The sequence below is a fragment of the Drosophila yakuba genome, chromosome 2L, assembly GCF_016746365.2.
Source record: "Drosophila yakuba strain Tai18E2 chromosome 2L, Prin_Dyak_Tai18E2_2.1, whole genome shotgun sequence".
Taxonomy (NCBI): Eukaryota; Metazoa; Arthropoda; class Insecta; order Diptera; family Drosophilidae; genus Drosophila; species Drosophila yakuba.
The window spans coordinates 12,859,703-12,878,980 of record NC_052527.2 but is presented as its reverse complement, the minus strand read 5'-3'; the positions used below and the strand labels follow the sequence as shown (position 1 = coordinate 12,878,980).

General features: G+C 45.7%; 5 protein-coding genes across 8 annotated transcripts in view; 1 reads left to right on the top strand and 4 right to left on the bottom strand.

The window, feature by feature from the left end:
- The window catches only part of LOC6527958, a 104,658-nt gene extending 102,310 nt beyond the window's left edge, over positions 1–2,348 (top strand). For all 4 annotated transcript variants that reach the window (XM_039371046.2, XM_015199023.3, XM_039371045.2 and 1 more), the window contains 3 exons: positions 135–324; positions 394–900; positions 1,196–2,348. In XM_039371046.2, coding sequence (XP_039226980.1) covers positions 135–324; positions 394–900; positions 1,196–1,713 — 1,215 coding nt within the window. In that variant the 3' untranslated portion in view covers positions 1,714–2,348. The remainder of the gene's footprint in view (positions 1–134; positions 325–393; positions 901–1,195) is intronic.
- Positions 2,349–2,568: 220 nt separating this feature from the next.
- LOC6527957 (serine protease inhibitor 42Dd) lies at positions 2,569–5,809 on the bottom strand. Its single transcript, XM_002088988.3, has 4 exons — positions 5,529–5,809; positions 3,063–3,940; positions 2,848–2,995; positions 2,569–2,789 (listed from the first exon to the last, which is right to left on the bottom strand). The coding sequence occupies exons 2-4, from the start codon at positions 3,930–3,932 to the stop codon at positions 2,665–2,667; spliced, it is 1,143 nt and encodes a 380-aa protein (XP_002089024.1). The 5' UTR covers positions 3,933–3,940; positions 5,529–5,809; the 3' UTR covers positions 2,569–2,664.
- Positions 5,810–6,381: 572 nt separating this feature from the next.
- LOC6527956 (importin subunit alpha) lies at positions 6,382–9,463 on the bottom strand. Its single transcript, XM_002088987.4, has 5 exons — positions 9,245–9,463; positions 8,698–8,825; positions 8,315–8,628; positions 7,688–8,258; positions 6,382–7,626 (listed from the first exon to the last, which is right to left on the bottom strand). The coding sequence occupies exons 2-5, from the start codon at positions 8,758–8,760 to the stop codon at positions 7,006–7,008; spliced, it is 1,569 nt and encodes a 522-aa protein (XP_002089023.1). The 5' UTR covers positions 8,761–8,825; positions 9,245–9,463; the 3' UTR covers positions 6,382–7,005.
- Positions 9,464–10,605: 1,142 nt separating this feature from the next.
- On the bottom strand, positions 10,606–12,935 carry LOC6527955 (pupal cuticle protein G1A). Its single transcript, XM_002088986.4, has 2 exons — positions 12,254–12,935; positions 10,606–11,690 (listed from the first exon to the last, which is right to left on the bottom strand). The coding sequence occupies exons 1-2, from the start codon at positions 12,263–12,265 to the stop codon at positions 10,665–10,667; spliced, it is 1,038 nt and encodes a 345-aa protein (XP_002089022.1). The 5' UTR covers positions 12,266–12,935; the 3' UTR covers positions 10,606–10,664.
- A 2,398-nt stretch (positions 12,936–15,333) lies between these two features.
- LOC6527954 lies at positions 15,334–17,186 on the bottom strand. Its single transcript, XM_002088985.4, has 2 exons — positions 16,105–17,186; positions 15,334–16,046 (listed from the first exon to the last, which is right to left on the bottom strand). The coding sequence occupies exons 1-2, from the start codon at positions 17,129–17,131 to the stop codon at positions 15,850–15,852; spliced, it is 1,224 nt and encodes a 407-aa protein (XP_002089021.1). The 5' UTR covers positions 17,132–17,186; the 3' UTR covers positions 15,334–15,849.
- Positions 17,187–19,278: the final 2,092 nt, after the last annotated feature.

The following is a 19,278-nucleotide window of genomic DNA, read 5'->3' as shown; positions in this document are numbered from 1 at the left end:
GACTTAATGACTCCATTCAGGCGACAACCCATCCCGTTGACAAAAACCCAATTTTATTAGGGTCAGCCCAGATGGGCTGGAAGTTTATGCCATGCCCACCATCACGGCCATGATTCAATCGCTCGCCATTCCAGGGCTCGGCCATCCTCATCTGCTTCGTCATCAAGGCGGAGAGCCAGCTGCGCGGACCACCCTTCCTCTCCAGCAACGGGAGCAGCCAGAGCAGCTCCCTCAAGCAGGCCAAATTCAACACGAGCAGGAGCAGCCTGGACGAGAACTACTGCACCACCACGACGACGGCGAATGTGAACAGTCCGCTGAGCTGTAGGTTTTTGGCCCCCTGAATCGCATTTCCAGCTTCAACCATCTAATCGCCACCTTCTCCCACTGCAGTCTACACCAACCACGACAAGGAGAAGGAGAACGACTGCGCCGTGTCCTTGTCAATGTCCAGTGCAGGCGTGTCCGGCGCAGCAGTCGGTTCCTTGGCCTCGTCAGCCGGCGTGGGCGGTGCCCCGCCCCTGCAGGCGAAGGTGGGCCTGGACATGTCCGCAGCACAGGCATCCGGTGTCCCACTGCCGTTGACAATCATCTCGACGGCCCCGCGCTGTCAGGTCACAGCCGATGGAGCGACCGAATCCTTTCTGGGCGACCGCCAGACCCTCTCCGTCGCCCCCTCCCCGGACACCCGTTGCTGCGCCATTCTGGGCGGCGGTACCGCCTACGATGCGTACACCATGGGCGTGGGCATGGGCATGGGCGTGGGCGTGGGAGTGGGCGGACTCACTGGTAGCCTGGGAAGACGCAGCTTGCATCACCAGCCGACGCACTTTCGCCCAGGTGCCTGTGGCGAGTATGTGGGCGTCGAGACGCTCGATATACTGCAGGGCGTGGCAGCTGGTAAGTACACAGAGACAAAAAGTGCCCAATAATAGAATGCATTTTCGAGCTTTTAAGTGTATAATACTTTGTATCTTTAACCAATTAAAAATTAGATTAAAATATATTTTATAAAAATCCTGCAATAAGTTTCCCACAATTATACCCTATAATTAATAGATATTCAGTGAAATAGTTTATTCTCCGTGCAAAAACAGTATATACACTCAAACTTGGAGGATGAAGCCAAATGAGCATACATTATTTATGATGCAGAGTCTGATTACCACTCTTCCCTCTGCTCTCCAACCCACAGACAGTATAATTGGCATCCACACCAGTGCCATTATGCCCACTGCCACAAGCACTTCTCATTATGTTCCGCTGCAGCATAATCCCTACGTGGACTTTGTGCCCAGCTCCCTAATCCTCAGCATGGCGCCACCTCCGACCATAAGCGGAAACCTGAGTGGGCCTGCGATGCAGACGATTCCAACGATGCCAACGATACCGACTATGTCGCTGCCCACCCAGACGCCGAAGACGCAGAAGCGAGTGACCATCCTGGAGCCGACGTCCCGCACCACGTTCGACCCCCTGCTGCCCACCATGGTGGCGGCGGTGGTCTCCACATCGACTGTCACCAGCACGGCGACCACGACGCCGGCCACGCCCACGCCCACGCAGAGCGGCTGCAGTGGGGGCAATGATGCAACGCTGGACCGGATCACCCTCGATCTGGACTACTTGCTGAACAGGGGAGCTGTGGATGCCGCCGACGGAGGCGGGATTAACCCACCGCCCACCAGTGATGATGGCCAGCAGAAACAATAGCAATATCCGTGAGCTGAGCGGCATTTGTAGGCCAAATGCCCACACTAAGATGCATTTAAGAGGCTTCGTTTTTCTGTCAACAGATGTAAATATGTGTAAATCGAATTTCGAAACTAAACTACAGTAGCAATCTCTGTGAATATTCATCAGATATAGATACCAAAACAAGTATGGATAACAATCAGTTTGACTCCTGGTTTTCCCTATTCTTTAACTCTTAACTTTTAGTTCTATCGATTCAGGAAATGTTCAGTGATTTAGACATCAATCATAAATAGTCTCACATTTAGAACACCATTTAAAGTTTACGTCATTGCATATGTAAAACAAATTGAATGAATTTAAACTAAAGATAACATTTTAGCTAGATTTACAAAAGCCTATTGAAGAGAATACAATGAGAACGAAATTGAAAAATTATTGAGCGAGAAAGACAGTGAGGTGTAAACAACATGTTTTTGATTCCATTTAAAGTTTCCTAGAATAAAGCCAAATTAAGCCCTATTAAGATGCAGAGATAAAATACAAAATACAATAATTGTAAAACTAATAAACATAACAGGACTATTTCTGGAACAAATCAAATTATACAGATATATCTTTAAATAAACTCAAGACTCTTGTTAGAAAATCTACGAAATGCGTGTGTTTCAACTTAAAAGGAAATTATGTATATTACAAGAAGAGAATTTCTGTCAAGCTGTAACAACAAGGTACGATTGTGGAAAGATTTCTATAAAAGTATTTAAATAATCCATATTATTATGACTTTCATTCTGATTTCCAAAGAACACCCACTTTCTGAGTATCGTACAGCCTACCATATCATTCAACGCAGCCACTTGACAACTCGTATTTCTTGTTTAGTAAATATTAGTGTAACTTTACTTATTTGTATACAAGTTAAAATATTGCACAACCCTTCCGTATTCCGGAGTTTCCCCGGAACTATTAAAACTCCACCACGTGACCCATCAGATAGGTCACCTTCTCACTGCGAATGGCGAAGAAGAATGGATGGTCAGCTCGGAAGAATTTCTGGCGGGAGGAATTGCTGATCACAATGGGTTTGTATTCTGCAAAGGTTATGCATGAGGTAAATCTATCGCAGGGTATTTCAAAGAAATAAAATACCTGTAGCATTTTTGGGCAACTCGGGTCCGGAACCAGACTCATTCAAATTGATACGCAGCTTGTGGAGAACATCGGCAATGGGCAGATTCGCAGATGAGTGCAGGTGCTTGAAGTTCGCGGATGGAGCAAATATCTCCGCGAAGCCCAGCTATAAGAGAACATACACATTTTGAAATAAAATGGAAAAAGAGGATACATTTATTGATGTTACGTACCTGTTTCAACGGCTGCCGCAGACTGCACTCGAAATCGATACTAAATTTGGGCAGCAGCACCTGCACGCCCTCCATCTGCATTCGCTGCTGCAGTGCACCCAAATCCAGGTCATGCAGCTGCTTCTCCAGTTCCTGCAGGCCACCTCGCTGATTGGGCAGGATGAGCAGCATGGACAGCTCCTCGGCGTGCTCGAAGGGTAGCTCAATGGCACGGGCATCCAGATCCCGCAGCTCGGCGAACTTCACAAACATGTCGTCGTCGAAGAGCATGGGCACCGATTTCACCTGGCTGCTGCCGCTGTGGAACTCATAGAGTCCGGTTCTGTACGCACTGAAGGGCAGGAACCACTTGCTCTGCAGTGTGGCCGCCAGCAGGAGCAGCGTTTTGGCAGCCGAACCATCTGCCACGTGGATATCCTTCCAGCTGCCACCACCCACGCTGGCCAGGATCTGTTCGTTGATGTGGCGACGCAGCTTCTCCGTTTGCTCCAGGTCAACACACTCGGCCGTGGCATGGAAGTAGGTTTGGGCAATCTTCTGGAAATCATCGGCCACACCAGACTCACATCCCAGCATCAATCGGCTCTGCAGCTGCAGGAAGGTATCTGCATCTGCTGTGATGTTGGCCAGTTCGGCGGCATAGAAGTTGGCCATTTTGGCATTGCTGGGAAAGCGCTGCTTCAGTCGCAGTAGCTTCTGCAGCTCCTCGGCCGTGGCTCCATCCGATCCCAGGAAGAGCAGGGACAGCGTGGCTTCCAGCAGTACTGGTGATACCACCACATTCTCATCTCCAAAACTGGTCGCTATGCTGTGGTAAATGCCAGCACCTATGGGGCAGTCATAGGGCGTTGGATTGGAAGCTTCACTCATTCTGTGTCCTGCAAAATATAATTTAATAATTGGAATTAAAGTTTTGTAATATTGTAATGCAAAATTACCTACTATATTAAGTTACTCTACTTTTAACTCAGAAAGGGGTGTATGAGTAGGATGCCCACTTTTTCCAGGAATCTAATGAAATCTGAGTTCCGAAAGAAGCCTTGGGCAGTGTTTTTGTATGCAAATGAAGTCTTATTAATATTATAAAGGCGTGAATTTATCGCTTCCACATGCCTGATTCTATCAAAAGTAATTGTTTAGCATAAATGTGCCCTTCGGCATAATGCAAAACACATGTGCCATCGTCGACGACGATGTATGTACATACATTTGTGAGTAAACTTGGCCAAATTTATTAGGGCCATGAGATGCTTTAAATAAAATGAAAATATAAATTCGAGCCATCCGCCATCCATTGAATCCTATTTAAATTCTCCTTGGCTCTTGAAGTGCACACTGTAATGAAAATGTAAATTGTCTTCCATTTCATTTGGGCCAGAACCGCGTGAATACAAAAGAAAAGCCTTGAGCAAACAAAGTGCGCTGAACAAGGGAGCAAGCACACTAGGCCAAACTTGACACTATTTTCGGCAAGTAAACAAAGCGGAAATGCCGAGGCGGAAAACTTTGTGACAGTGCTGCGGCTATATATTTGCGGCAACTTTTAATTTCACGCGAATTTCGGCAGCCGCCTCCGTTCTATGGCGAACACCACTCCCCCCCATTCCCGCCCACTACAAAGCCAAAGCCCACGCCCACTTCAACGCCCACTCGCCATATAGTTGGCCAATCCAATGCTGCAGCTCTGCACGCCGATTTCTACGCGACGCGCACACTTGCGCGCTTAATTGCCACATCAACAAACAAAATACGCGCCCACCCACCCCAATTGGAAAATAAAAACGGACCGAGGCGAAACGAAAAAGCGTTTTCCGCTTCAAAATCGCGAGAACCACGCTGCCCACACTTCTAAAAAAATCGTTCAATGCGTTAGAATAAATTATCAGAATAGCATGTCACTCGGAGGCATTGCTCAGAAATGCAATGATTATTCTTAAGATAAATAATAAAGAAAATATATTCATATTTTACAATTTTAAGTTTCACATTAAAAGCTCTTCTAACTTTAAAAATCAATAACAATTTGATGTTTCTCATATTATTTGGATCTAAACATTTATTTTTTGCTGTGCACACTCGCTATAAAGTAGCGCTGTTCTATTGCTACATACATAGATGTTTATTGTTTATTTTTGGTGTGCCAATTTTTTGTTTTATTCAACGAAATTAACTGCATCATGAGTTTGTCAAAAGTGCTTCGGTTTTTTTAGCGCTTTTACTTCTTGTATTTTGTAAACGTTTAAATGCACACAGTGGCATATGGCGAATCCCCACTCGATTTTCATTGAGGCATATGAGATCACAGAATCGTTTTCGAAGTGGCATCATCAACAACAATAGTTGTGAAAATTTCGATACATATTCTGGGAAAATGCGGCTGATTTTACAAATACCCGTATGTTACTTATGTAGAAGCAGTTTTCGAATCTTCAGGTTGATTTCACAGCCGTTGCATTATTCTATTACCTTTATTGAACTGAATTTGTAAGTAATTGTTAAGTTTAAACTGCGAAATATAGATCGTCTTGCAATTATATAAATTAGTTGCCTTTAGAGATTCACGCCCGCACGCAGCTTCGGCCAAAAGTCGACTAAACGCTTGCGCTCGCAAATAATAAAATAGCTCGAAACCTCGAAGAACCAATTGGATAGATCCGATCCATCCGCCCGCCTCATCGGTGACGACAACTTGGGCAACGCTGGGGCAAAAGCTCCGGATGGCCAATGCCTCCACAACTCAGTTTGAATTTTCGGCAACTACTTGCTCGACTGCTGAATTTTTAATCTATTTTTATAATTTGTTTGCCGCTGCCGCTGGTTTAGACAGAGAAGATTCGCCGTATCCGACGCGCTGCATCCGATGGGAATAAGTTCGTGGACATGGTTGTTGATGTGACGTCGCCCCACTTGTTATGTTTTGTTTTTGCCCTGGACCACTGCGACTCATCTTGATTGAGTTGGTGGGGCGCGTTCTATGCCAGTAGTTGAGTTGAGTCGCTTGTTTAATCATTATATCTAATCTGGAACGCTTTTGGGTTCGCTGCACGCTGCTGCGGATTACTCTGCTTGAATGGGCGTGGCTGCGGCAGATAGCTCTTAATCTTCCGGCTATCCGCTTACGGTCGAGATGCGATTTAAACGCACAAAAACCCATGTATTGACTGCACGACTTTTTATCGCGAGTGTACTGACAAAAGGCGCCAGCACTGAAGGGATAACATTTTAAATTCGATTGCCTATAAAAAATATATAAAAAGGCCCAAAAATATGCTTCAATCTTCTCAAAGCGCCTGATATTATAGAAAAACGCCTAGGCATGTATCATTTAAACAATTCATTTTTTATTGACAACTGTGAATACAATCTTGCAATTCGGGGATGAGGACACTGGTGTAAAGGGGATGAGTAGTTGTTGTAATGCTTGCGCGAAGGTGGAGGATTAAAAGCGTTTCCTGTATACATAAATAAATACTAAACAGCCTAAAATATATTCGAAACGTATCCAATAAAAAGCCGAGCACACGCAATCAGAAGGGCACCCTGTACAGACGGATTCTGGGCAACAACCATGATCCCAGCCAGCACAGCTGCCCGAGCGGTTGCATCCTGAACGTGAAATACTGCACCGGAGATTCATGCTGCAATCTGTGAACTCCAATGCGAAGAATGCGGGAATGTTGAATGGGATTCATGCATAGATGGGGTACGGGTGGTCTCCGCCAACCTGATTCAATTATGATTTAAGCTAATGCATTCGTCTGTGTTTCCATGCATACCTCCAAGTGTTTGGGAATGTTCGTGGTGAGATGTGATGGTGCGTATGTTTGACAATGGCATAGCTTGTGACAAAAAAATAACGTGTGAGCGCGGTCGAAGGTCTAACGAGTTGGTGTAGTTTGTAAGGCGTGTGAGCGGCGTTTGAAATATGTGGTGGGCGATTAGTCTAGAACGTGTAGCCACCCTCAGGAGCCTTGGGCTGGGTGGCATTGAACTCGAGGGCTCCGTTGACCTCCTGAGGCGCAAGTTCTTGCTCGGCCTCGTCGTCGCCGTTGCTGAAGTAAGTGTCGATGATGGCGTAGGCCTTCTTGTAGACCTCCTCGTTTTCGTGCTGCTGCAGTGTTTCCAGCTTATCTAGGCCGCCCATCTCCTCGACCATCAAGCATAGGTTCTCGATGCCATTGAATTTCTCCGCCAGGGCGAAAAAGTTGGATAGGCCCGTCTGCACCACCTTGATAGTACGCGGATCCTTTGCGTCCAGCAGATCGATAAACGGCTTCAATATATGGTACTTCTCAATTAGATCCACGATCTGTTCAGGAGTGCCAGATGTCGTGGTGTTTGTCACCGCCCAGGCTGCCTCTTTCTGGGCCTTAAAATCACCTTTCTCCAGCACAGTGCGCAGCTGGTGAAAGATGCCGGCATCTTCCACCGCTTGGATCTGCTTCTGGTTACCTGCTGTGATGTTGCTGATCGTCCAGGCAGCTTCCTTGACAATGTTACTCTTTTTGTGCTGCAGAAGAAGTCCCAGCAAAGGTAAAGCTCCAGATGCGATTACAACATCAGTCTAATAAAAAAATGAAATCATCGGGTCAGAATAAAGAGAATAAGATCATTTGTTTTGTTACCTGTTGATCTGTGCCGGTCACAATGTTGCCAACGCTGCGCAAGGCGGGCACAATAATGCTTGGCTCGTCCATTTGCAATAGTTTGACCAGACGTGGCACTGCTTGCGAGTCGACCACTGCCTGAATCTTGCTGTTATCGTCGTCTGTGACGTAGGACAAAGCCCAGCAGGCGTCGGCCAGCACTTGGATGTCCTGACTAAACAGAAGCTGCGACAGGACGGGCAACAGCCGCTTCACCTGCTCAAACGGCGGCGAGGGATTCTTGTTTCTGCACAGGTTAGACATCAGCCAGACGATGTTGCGCAGAAAAGAAAGTGGCGTCTCATTGTTGATCAGAGGTAAGATTCCGTCAATTACGTTGTTGTGGATGACAATGTCGCGGGCGGCAGCTCCGTCGCCGGCAATGTTGCCCAGAGCCCAGACTGCCTGCTCGGCCAGGTTGGTGGACTTGGACTGCAGCAGAGCCACGAAATGCGGCACAGCATTGTGTTCGATGACGCAGCGCGTTTGGTCGGAGGTGCCGGAGGCGATGTTTGTAAGCGCCCAGGCGGCCTCAAACTGCAGCATTGAGCTGGAGATTCAGGGGATTTAGTAATGCTTTATCGGCTATTTATAGCCACTACTCACTTGTTGGAATTTTGCAGGAAGCGTATGCAAATGGGCACAATTCCATGGCCGATCATCAGGTCGATGGGCGGATTGCGCTCCCGACTGAGCATCTTGCGGGCAGACTGCATGCCCAGGAACTGGCGCTCCTGATCCTCGCTGTTCATGGCCGCCACTATCTCGTCCACGGACAGCTGCACCGGCGACTGGCCATTGAGCTCTTTGAGCGGCGAAGTGAGGTCCTCGTCGTTGATGTTGCGCCGCTTGAACATCTGGTCCTCCTTCTTGGCCTTGCGCAGCTCGACGGTCACCTCATGGCGACGCATGCGCGAGTCCTAGGGCACAAAGTGAGGTTAGCTCTGAACGGGGTTCTGCAGAGGATCTGCGGCTTCTTGGTACATTACCTGCGTGTTGATGGTGTTGGCCTTGTACGAGCCCTGTCGCGAGTTAGAATCCGCCTTACTCATTTTGTCGAGTTTTTCTTTTTCCCTTTAAAAGTTTTAATGTTGCTGCTGCGATGAAATGTATGAAACTGAAAAGGAAAATGTGAGTTAAAGTGGAGAAGAAGCTGAATCAAGGGCTGCTAGGTTTGCTATCTCTTTCTTATATTTCCCTGTTCCTTTCGGCAGACCGGCTTTAGCAAGGGCGTGCAACAGGGGCGTAGTCATGAATTTAAGAAAGGGGTTTCTTTGTTGGCACAAAAAGGTTAATGTTAGCTAAAATAGCACAAGAAGCCAAACATTTGAAAAGATTATTATTTTAAGTAGACCAAACCCCAGCGAATTCGGGACTACGCCTTTGGTTGGCAACAACGAAGCAACAGCTGCAGCATCCGCCATTTGCCGATTAGCGGAAAGAGGGGAGCATAGAAGAGTAGGACAAAAAGGAAGGAAGAGGCGGCAAAGTAGTAAACGCAAGTGAAAAGGAACAAACGAATATACACGCACTTACCTTTGCCCTTTTTGAAGGCGTGTGCTCGCTTTTTAGGCTTGAAAATCACTTCACTGAATTATTTTACAATTTTGATCGTTCCCTTAGGAAAGATAAGCACGAGAATTTGTCAAGCGTGTTAGCACGCTGAATGTGCCGATAGAACTGTGCTGTGGCAAACGTAGACAATCTCGAAATCGATGCGAATTTGGAGTCAATGCCTGCTTGGCGCCGCCAGAATTTACCGTTTGATTTGAAAAGCAAGCCTTAGAGGCGAACGAAACGCAGATGGCCTATCGATCTTTGTCGCCTATCGATGTTTGCTGCCAGTGTGAACGTGTGTGCTTAACATCGAATGTAATCTTGCTGTTAATTTTGGAGTACGAGAATCGCGCGTAGAAAAAAACGCTATTTAAAATAATGTAATTTTTTCATAGCCCACTTAATATTAGAACATTATTATTTTACCTTACGGGATTCGTAGTCGTAGTACTGATCGCTTGCCAAGTGGTGGACCTGCTTTTGCGTTCCATCATGTGTTTGTGGAACGTGTGCGCATGCAGGCCACATTCAGCAAACAGCTGAACAGAAAGCGGCTGAATCTGCACACCAAGCGGGCTAATTTAAATGTTTATGACCTGCATTACTATAGATTACTTTCTTTCATTTTCTCTAGTAAGAATAATTCGGTTGTAAAATTAAATAAAAAAAATTTAAAAATAAATTATTTATTTGTACACTTTTAAAGCTTTAACGAATTCAATTAGTTTGTTTTTTGCAAGCAAAAATATATTTGTCTTTGTACTTAACATATGTATATATATGTGTTTAATTTTTGCTTTAAATTAGTTCGTCGGATATATGTTAAATATTAAAACTCCATCCATATTTAATAAGACAATGATAGCCATCTAAATCAACATTTAATTGGAGAAAACAACGTACTGATTTTAGCTGTCTACCTATAAATATAGAATTTGATTGTCTTTTTTGCTTGCAAATATGTTGTTATTGCACTAATACCATTTAATCTCTCGTTTATCACTAATAATGCAATAAATGCAGATATTTCCGGTTAATGCTCTTTTAATTTTGTTTATGTGTGGCTGTCAGAAATAAACACCTCTTTTTTTTTTTTTTTGGAGGTAATCACCTTTGCAGCCAATCGATTTAGTCCCTTTTTCAATTGTGTGTTTTCCGAACTCTTCGGGCAGTAATCCGCTAAATTAATATGGGAAATTAAATATTTGAAGCGCCCACATTTAGACTTTTGAATTATCACTTTATCAGCTTTAGCGAATAAATGCAGTTTAAAATAATTAACTCAAGTGTGAACTATTGATTGACCTCCTTGTTCTTCACATTAATTACTAGTCGAAGTATTATCATTCTCGAAGTAATTTATTTATTTTTTCAACAATATTTCCGTTTTCAATCAAATCTAGTCCGTCTTCTTGTTCTCCTCCGTCACTGGAGCAGCGGTGGTGGTGGTGTTGGCCTCCGGGGCAGATCGTGCCTCCACCACGTCGGAATCATCGCTGTCGGGAGCTGGAGAGGATTGGCCAGAGAAGGGCGGGAACTGCTGATCCTGGGGATAGGATTGCTGCTGCTCCTGCTGCTGCTGCTGCTGTTCCTGCTGCGGCTGCTGTTGCTGACCCTCGTTGTAGTCAATGGGAGTGGGTTCCAGCTCGGGCTGTTGGGCCACAGGAGCCTCCACCACCTCACCCTGCTGCTCGGCAACCTGCTGTTGAACCTGCTGGGGCGCGAACACCTGCTGGTGGGGATAGTAGATGGGAGCGGGCAGCGAGGCCACGGGAGCGGCAACATGGACGGGAACTGGAGCTGGAGCAGCCACGGAAACCACTGGAGCAGCCACGGCACGGGCAGCCACAACCGGTTCCCGCTGAACCACCGCATTGAATCCGTTGATGTCGTCGGCGGTGTAGGTCACTGTGCGCTTGTAGCCATCGGCATCCAGGACGGAGTAGGATCCCACCACGTTGCCGCCGTCACGGGTCTCCACCTGGCTCTTGATGTCGCCGGTGATGCTGTCGTGGACGCCGTAGGAGAAGTCGTAGCGGGGAGAGGACTCCAACTCCACCTGCTTTAGAACCGCGGGAGCAGCAGCCACAGTTTTCACCACTGGAGCAGCAACCACGGGAGTAGCAGCCAGGGTCTTGACCACCGGAGCAGCAAGGGGCAGAGCGAGAGGAGCAGGAGCCACCGCCTTCACAACTGGAGCGGGCACGGCATAGGATCTGGTGTACACAGGAGCAGCTGGCACAAAGGTCTTGGCGAAGACAGGAGCCGCCTGGTGGTAGACAGCAGCCTGGGCCACTGGAGCCGCATGGTAGACGGCAGCTGGAGCCTGGTAGGTGGCGTAGGCGGGATGGTAGCCGGCATAGGTGGCCGCGAATCCTGCGCGACAGGATGCAGTGATGGCCAGAAGGGAGAAAACAGTCAGGAGCTGCAAAGGAAAAGGGTTTGTTCATATTAAAACATTTTTCTATACACCTATATATTTTTTAAACATTTTTTGAGCTTATATAATTATTTTTTTTTACGTGAAATTTAAAGTTGTTTTTTGATTTTCCAAATAGAGATTCATAATTAAAATAAGTCTGGCAGAAAGAAGTGTTCTACTTTATTTTTGATCTAAAACTGCGGTTTCATTCATATATGCAAATGCAATACAGAAATCAAATTCGATTATACAATTTTTCCAAATCCAATATGAAGCAATACCGATTGGATTGGTTTTATTTTCATGATTATGCAAATCACAAGCTATAAATACTGGCGCACTTCAATTGAATTTTCCTCCTATTTTTTGGGCTACACCAAATTTAAACATTTAATCGATATTTTATTGCTGCAGATTTTTAGAGAAATGCGTGTAAGTTCTAGCAAAATTTGAAAAGGATATATTAACACACGAGTTGAGCGATTGCCTTGAAAACTAGACACTTTGCTGGCAATTGAAGTGCCTTTTAAATCGAGCTGGTTAGAGTTCCACTTTATTAAACTCACTTTGCCTGCCATTGTGGAATCACTTCCTTTGGACTGGACTGGGTTTGCTCGAGGATGAAGTGGCACGTGCCGCACAGGATGCGATGACTTTCAGGCTGACGACTATACACGAGTATATCCGTCCGAGTATATCCGTCTTGCAGAGACGTCGACTTAATGATGTCGACCACTCCCGACGCACGTCACTTTATATGGGGCGTCAGAATTAGCCCCCCAAAGAAGTGGCGCCCTCAACAAAAGCGGAATGGGGCAAATACAAAAAAGAAGAGAAATAACCGAAGAGCAAACCGGTAACAAGTACTAAAGTGTCTCGGCATCTTGGTTGACAATTTGACAATTGCGGGCCAAAACTGGTTTCAGGTAATTTGTCTTTTTGTCCACGGTTTTGGTACTGCCATCGAATTGAGTGTCGATTTCGGTTTCAGTTTCGTTTCGACTCTTTCTGCTCGATTTTCGATGTCAAGTTCAGCGCTTCCTTGTAGGCCTACTCGTCGAGTTGGTAATTAATTGCGATTTGAGTGGCGTTCAATTAACTTTTCAATTGTCAGCTCGCCACCTTGCAGCGCCCTCTGTCGGCGCACAGCGGACTTGAAAGTCACCGTGTTTTTCTTGGCGACATGCGCATGCCAATGGAGCGCCAAATTTGCTGTCAAGCTGTCCCTAAAGCCAACTATTTCTCCACCTCCCACGAAAATACAGGTGACTTGTCAACACCTCCAAGTCCCCAAAAAAAATATATATATATTTATATACACATAACTTGCGACTTGGGGCGTTTGTGTGTCAGTTGGGGCGTTTGCTTCATTGGGCGCATGATTTTCAGTTTTTTGTTGTTTCTGTCTTTTTGAAACATTTGTATTATTGTTCCATTCGGTGTTTATTCGGAGATTGGCACAGTTTCACGTAGTTTTGAAGTTTGGCTCACAGGCCTGGAAATTGCCAAATCGGATTACTAATTGCAGACCCCTTTATTGCTTTTTCTCCTTTATTTTCCATGAATGAGTTGGTTGCCATCAAAGGTTGCCAACCAGGAACAAAGTGCGCATTGGGTCACCGAAAATGGGTCTTAATTGTTAATAATATAATAACAACCAAGAACCGAAGGTTGCCCCAAAAGGCTTTTCTAAGAAATTCACCACTCAACCCCCCAACCAACGAAAAATGTGTCAACTCATTTGAGCGCTTCGAATCGATGTAATTAAGCGCCTTCAAGCCACCAGCCGCTCCATTATGGCCACAATTGTCTCCGTATGGCGGTAAACAATGAGCCATCGAGAGATCGCCGTTCAATGACTGCCCCTTCCTTCTGGAGGCAAGAAGAATTGAAAGTGCGTGGATCGTCCGTGAGTTTTCTGTGGGCCATAAACATCCGATTACAGCGTCCAGACACGTAGCTCCAAGCCATCAAGATACAAGGCACACTTATGGGCTCAGCAGGGGGATGGCATATATATATACATATATCTGCATATATATATATCGCATATATCACACGCTTGAACTTGAAAAGTGTCGGGGTTTTGGAGAATGGCACACGCTGGTGGGTTGCCACCTGCCTTAACCCCCAACACAGCAAAGTGCCTCAGAACTCAGGACTCAGGACACGCCTCAAAGGAGCTTAGATTTCCATTGGGTGAATCCTTTACTTCACTCATATGTATGTGTTTACAAATGGTAGACCTGCTGAATAGAAAGTACTGGGAAATCGATGTTGTTTAGTGGATTCTTTTATGCCCCGTTTTTAGTCGACTGTTTGTATATTTCTATGATACATTTTCATCGAAAAAATGCGATACTGGCCTTAATGGGGCTTGCATTTCTTTGTTTTTGTATAAATAAAGCCCTTTGTGGCACCAGAAACCTTTCCAATCAATAAACTTAAATATTCTGCTGATTAGGAAAAATAATAAATAAATTAAGGAATTAAGGAAATTCAGTAACTAAACCCATGCCTTATTTATTGGTTGCTTAAATGATAGAGTACATAAAATATAAAGCCCCCTGAAATAATTACTCTTTCTCTGCTCTTTCAGAGAACACTATTTGCACTCGGCTTTTTAATTAATTTAGACAGGTGCGTCGGCTGTCGGAGGGTTAATAGTCAACACTTCTGGCAACGACCCTCTAATTGAGGAGGCATCGCGGCAGGCGGAATCTGCAGCTCAATGCCAGATGGCGGGATGAAAACGGTGTGCCAGGTGGGTCAGGTGGGTCAGGGACAGGAGAGAATCACTTGCCTATCGGCGTGGCAATTAAAAGCCAGTGTGTGGCTGGCCAGGATGTGAGGGGATCCATTAAGCCCGGCCAAAAGGGAGTCTGGCATCTGGCATTTGACATTTGACATTTGACAAATACTTAACACTATTTGCCCGACTTAATAAACCCGCCTTCGTTGACTTTGCCGCCGCAAAAGGACATGAAAATGGAGAGGGGAATGGGGAAGGACACGGAGAGTCCTTTTGGGTGAAAACGGGCACGGCAATGATTGATTGCACGTTAAAGCCGGAGAGCGTCACATCATTTCCTTTTTACACTTGACAGGAAATGCATTTTTAGTTGGCGCTGGCGAAATGAGCATCGGTGTGTGCTGCCCGGAAAAAGAGTGTGTGGGTGCGGAAAAAGGATATAGGATGATAGGATAGGGTAGGATACGAAAGGATAGGATAGGATAGTGTAGGATTGTGTAGGGTGGGATGCGTTGGGATGCGGAGGAAGCGGAAGATGTACGTATGCAAAGCGAAATCACAGCTAGTGGGAAAATGGAAAGGAATTGAAAACAGACAAATGCAAATGCAGATGCAAAAGCCGAACCTGAATCTGAATCTGAACCTGGATCTGAATCTGAATCTGAACTGAGTCTGAGCCGAGGCACTCCATGGCCGTTTTCACAGACAATTTACACAAGAATCACACAAATACGAGTACGTAAACATTTTGTGCGAGTCTGAGCTTGGTCATTGAGCAAGCCATTCGCACGGAAAGCCCGTCCAGGTGCAAACGATTTCCCACCCGTAGTAAAGCTCCAAGTTGGCGTACTTTTTGGCAGGTACAGAGGAAGAAATAAGATGTTAGAACTATACTTGCAGTACAGACATATTTACAGTTGCAAAATGTTTAATTAACTTTAGACAGGCTATTAAATATCAGAACTAGGCAGTTATCACTAGAACCTAGTCAGTTTAGGTTAAAGGCCTTTGTATTTAATCATTCCCCACCGAAAGTGACGCCAAAATGACGTAACGTTATTACACATGTGATATTTTAAAGCAATTTAGCGTTCGCTGATTGCTTATCATTAAAGTGCTCTATGAAAAGTCATTTGGCATACAAACAGATGGGGCTATTTATCAGCACTCAACTATGAAATCGAGTTCTATGACTATCAGATACCCTTAACTCAGATTGCACTTAAACTAGATTGCACACGAAAGCTACTTATTCAATTGTATTTACTTCTTACGACTTAAAGGCACTGAAACTAATAAATGCTGATGCCTACTTAGATCTTGACTGAAGGTATATAGTATTTACCATCAAGATAAAGGATGTTTTTGGCCTACAGAATTTTAATAATAAAGTAACAACACAATAACAGCTTATTGGAGATCCAAAAGCCCCTTGGCATCCAGAACGGCCAGCAGTTTGGTGGCACTCCTGATCACCGCTTCACTGGCATAGACCGACTTTTGGTAGCGAAGTGCCTCAGGGGTATCCGAATACAGACTGGAGAAGTCGGAGGTCTCCTCAGATCCATTGTAAATCATGCAAGGCTTGAACATGTGAGCCAAAAGACCTGCAAAATGGGAAAGCTTAGAATTATCCCTCTCATTGTTTAGTTTCGCAGTACTTACTCATGAATCGGCGGCGTTCGAACTGAAGCTCATATTCCTGCAGGCTGGGAAACGAGCCCTTGTAGGAGAACTTCTCCAGGTTCGCTTTTAGGGCCCTATAGTGATGCTCCACGAGCTCCGATTCCTTGTCCCTGAACTCCTCCTTTAGGGAAGTGGTGAAGAAGTAGTGCAGGTCGATGGTGGGCGATGTGCAATTGCTGAACTGAAAATCTATGGCTACAACGGTGCGCGGTTTGCCCGCATCATCGTACTGGAACATGATGTTGGTGGTCCAGCAGTCGCCGTGGTTCAATGTCCTCACATCACTTTCACCCACGTCGTAGGCCCGTGCTCCATACTCCATGATGTGGGCACGCAGCTTGTGCAGTTTGGCGCCATAGGCTTTCTTCAGATTCGGTTGGCCATCTATGAACCTCAAGAACGCCTCAAACAATCCGGCAAAGACCTCGGCGTACGCCTTCTTGTCGCGCGAAAAGAAGTGGATGAAGAAGCACTTGGTGAGCAGCTCCGGGTGGCGTTCCTGCAGGATAATGGAGGCGGCATGGAACTTGGCCAGCATTTCCAGAGTCAGCTTGGTGTGCGCCAGGTCCAGCTGCTTCACGCGATCCGCATTGACGTAATTGTATGGCGCCAAATCCTCCAGAATCATGGTGTTGTACTCGCGGTCCACGGTGATGGCATCTGCTGTTAGCTTACCATCCAGGCCGGCTTCCTGCAGCAGTTCCTTCAGCTTGGGCAGGACGAACTCGTACATGTCCATTTCCCGGGTGTACAGATCGTACTCGAAGAAGACCTGCGTCTGGGGAACGTCGTCGGCAAGAGCCTGTTTCACGATGTAGGTCTTCTTCTCCAGCGATCCATCGCCCAGCTGATAGTCCACATAGATGCGGGTCATTACGCCAACGAAGTTCTCTCCCTTCCCCGTCGCTGGCTTGGCCCAGATCTTAAGGACCTTCAGCTGCTCGTCCTGGCAGTAGGCCCTTAGTCTGGGCTGCAAATACTCCGCGGTCAGCCAGGTGGGTAGCATTGTTTACGTTGTGCGATTCGTCGGACTTCTGACGTCTTAGGCCAGTTGCTCACAGTTATATTATGACGAAATGATGTCTTATCGGCGACCATTAATTATAGTATAGTGTATATGCGATAAGCTCTGTAGTGATGTGCGCTCTTACTGTTCCCAACTGATTCTTCAGTTTTATGTGGTCATTGTGAGATTGCGAATTTTACAATGGAGGTACCGCTTGAGATTCGCCGATTCATTCTCGGTATCAAGCAGAATCTACATTCTAGACTTTTGTTTGTCCGTGCTGAAAAACGTGATATGGATAATCGTTTATCACCTGATTAAAGCTGCTAATGAACTGTAATCAGTATGTGGACAAATGTTTATGTTGGCTTGCATTTCATTATAGTTTATTTAAAATGTAATGGAATATATTATTCGAATGTGCATTGCCATGCTTGCCTTTATTTTTCGGAAACAGGAACTCCAAGCAAATTTGGCGTTGATATTTGCGCTGACCTATCGATCAACATTAGAGAACCCCAAGCGAATAATCACCTTTCCGCATTCTGTGAATGGAGTACGCACACATTGCGCACACGGGGCGGATACGTAATTGCCAGACGTCCAACACGGCGTATAAGACAAACGACCCAGAGCAAATTGCCGGCGTCCACGCCTCCGCCCCCCCTCTCTTCCAGTGCCCCATTAGCTATGACCACGCCTTTGTTTGACGCCAAGATGCCGACAGTGACAACAAATGCCGCCCAGCCCCATTAATCCATCAAAATTGGCGTTGAAGCTGAAATCAAAATATGCGCCGGCGGCCGCGGAAGGCGTACTTAAGTGGGTGGATGAAAGGAAGTGGGGGGGAATGGATTTATAAGGTTCTGATCAAAGTCACAATAACATGAACAGTGTACACCTCAATTGTGAAGTATGAAAAATAAACATACTAGCGAAAAATTCGCACTGTGCTACGTGGCATTCCATGCAAAACTGGCGATTTAACGCAGCTGTGTCTGCGTTGAAGGTATTAATGCAAATCTGGTGTTCCCTTTAAATCGCCGCCCCGTCTAATCCCAAATTTGATTGCCTCGGGGACCCAACTAGCCCCTCGCAGTGATTCACTCAATCTCGCAGCGACAAGGCGACCGCAATTTTCAGCGGGTGCGCAAATAAAGAAATTAATCAATTTAACGATACGATTACAGGAAATTCGGGCGCAGGAGCGTAGCCAGGAAACTAAGAGGTAAACGGGGAGATAATAAAATTATATTTACAGAAAAAATAAAAAAAATATATATATCACAATATTGAGATTATAATAGGAAAGCTTTGAAGTTACTTTCAAACAACAAATGCTCACAGTATGAGCAATACCATTTTAAACACCTTATGTCACTTTATATCACATAATTGCTTAATTGATAAGTTAATAAAATAGCGACGGATTGCAATTAATTTTGATTGATTTTAATTTGGTAGCTAACCCATTGCGACGCCCCTGGCCAGGAGTAGATCTCCTTCTGGCCAAGTGTGCCGTCAAGCGACGTGGCATTTGTCTGGCCAGGCTAAGATGAATGAAAAGAAAAAAAGTAGAGACTGTAGTCTGCCGCACGCTTTTCGGTGATTTATTTCCATTGATTTTTTACTCGACTCGCAGCTCCGCCTCCTCGATTTCGCTGGCCGAACGGGCTTAGAGATTATGCAATCACGCCGAAAAGAACCAGCCAAGTCAATCGGTTTGTGGCCCATTGACGACGGCCGAACAATGTGACGCCTACACGACCACTACAAGCACACTGGCTAATTATAAAGTTGCTAAGCGGATTTGGCAGTTGGTCGAGAACGGAACAAAGAAATCTAGATTATGTGACAACTTCCCTACAAGCACCCCTCGCCCATACAGATCCAATCATTGGATTCCCCGCTGCCGTTTTGCCAGCACAATCCATTCATTAAGTGGCACTCAACTGCAAGATGCAAGATGCCAAATGCAAGATGCATGCTAATCAGCATAAATTGCATTGCAACGAGCCCAGGGGGAGTCTCCAGCTAATTTCCCCCCCTGAATGCCACAAAAAAAAAAAGAGACACTCTGGCGATCAAAGGGAACTCAGGGTTGGCTCAGATCCGGCTAATACGCTTTAACCAAATTCAAATTCAAT

Excerpts from the sequence above, each read along its gene's own strand:
- LOC6527957 (XM_002088988.3), bottom strand. The coding sequence starts at position 3,932 with ATGAGTGAAGCTTCCAATCCAACGCCCTATGACTGCCCCATAGGTGCT. Across the intron at positions 2,996-3,062 it reads TGCGGCAGCCGTTGAAACAG|CTGGGCTTCGCGGAGATATT; the intron begins GTACGTAACATC and ends GTTCTCTTATAG. Across the intron at positions 2,790-2,847 it reads GTTGCCCAAAAATGCTACAG|AATACAAACCCATTGTGATC; the intron begins GTATTTTATTTC and ends TAACCTTTGCAG.
- LOC6527954 (XM_002088985.4), bottom strand. The coding sequence starts at position 17,131 with ATGCTACCCACCTGGCTGACCGCGGAGTATTTGCAGCCCAGACTAAGG. Across the intron at positions 16,047-16,104 it reads CGAACGCCGCCGATTCATGA|GTCTTTTGGCTCACATGTTC; the intron begins GTAAGTACTGCG and ends CCCATTTTGCAG.
- LOC6527956 (XM_002088987.4), bottom strand. The coding sequence starts at position 8,760 with ATGAGTAAGGCGGATTCTAACTCGCGACAGGGCTCGTACAAGGCCAAC. Across the intron at positions 8,259-8,314 it reads TTCCTGCAAAATTCCAACAA|CTCAATGCTGCAGTTTGAGG; the intron begins GTGAGTAGTGGC and ends CTGAATCTCCAG. Across the intron at positions 7,627-7,687 it reads TGACCGGCACAGATCAACAG|ACTGATGTTGTAATCGCATC; the intron begins GTAACAAAACAA and ends TTTTTTTATTAG.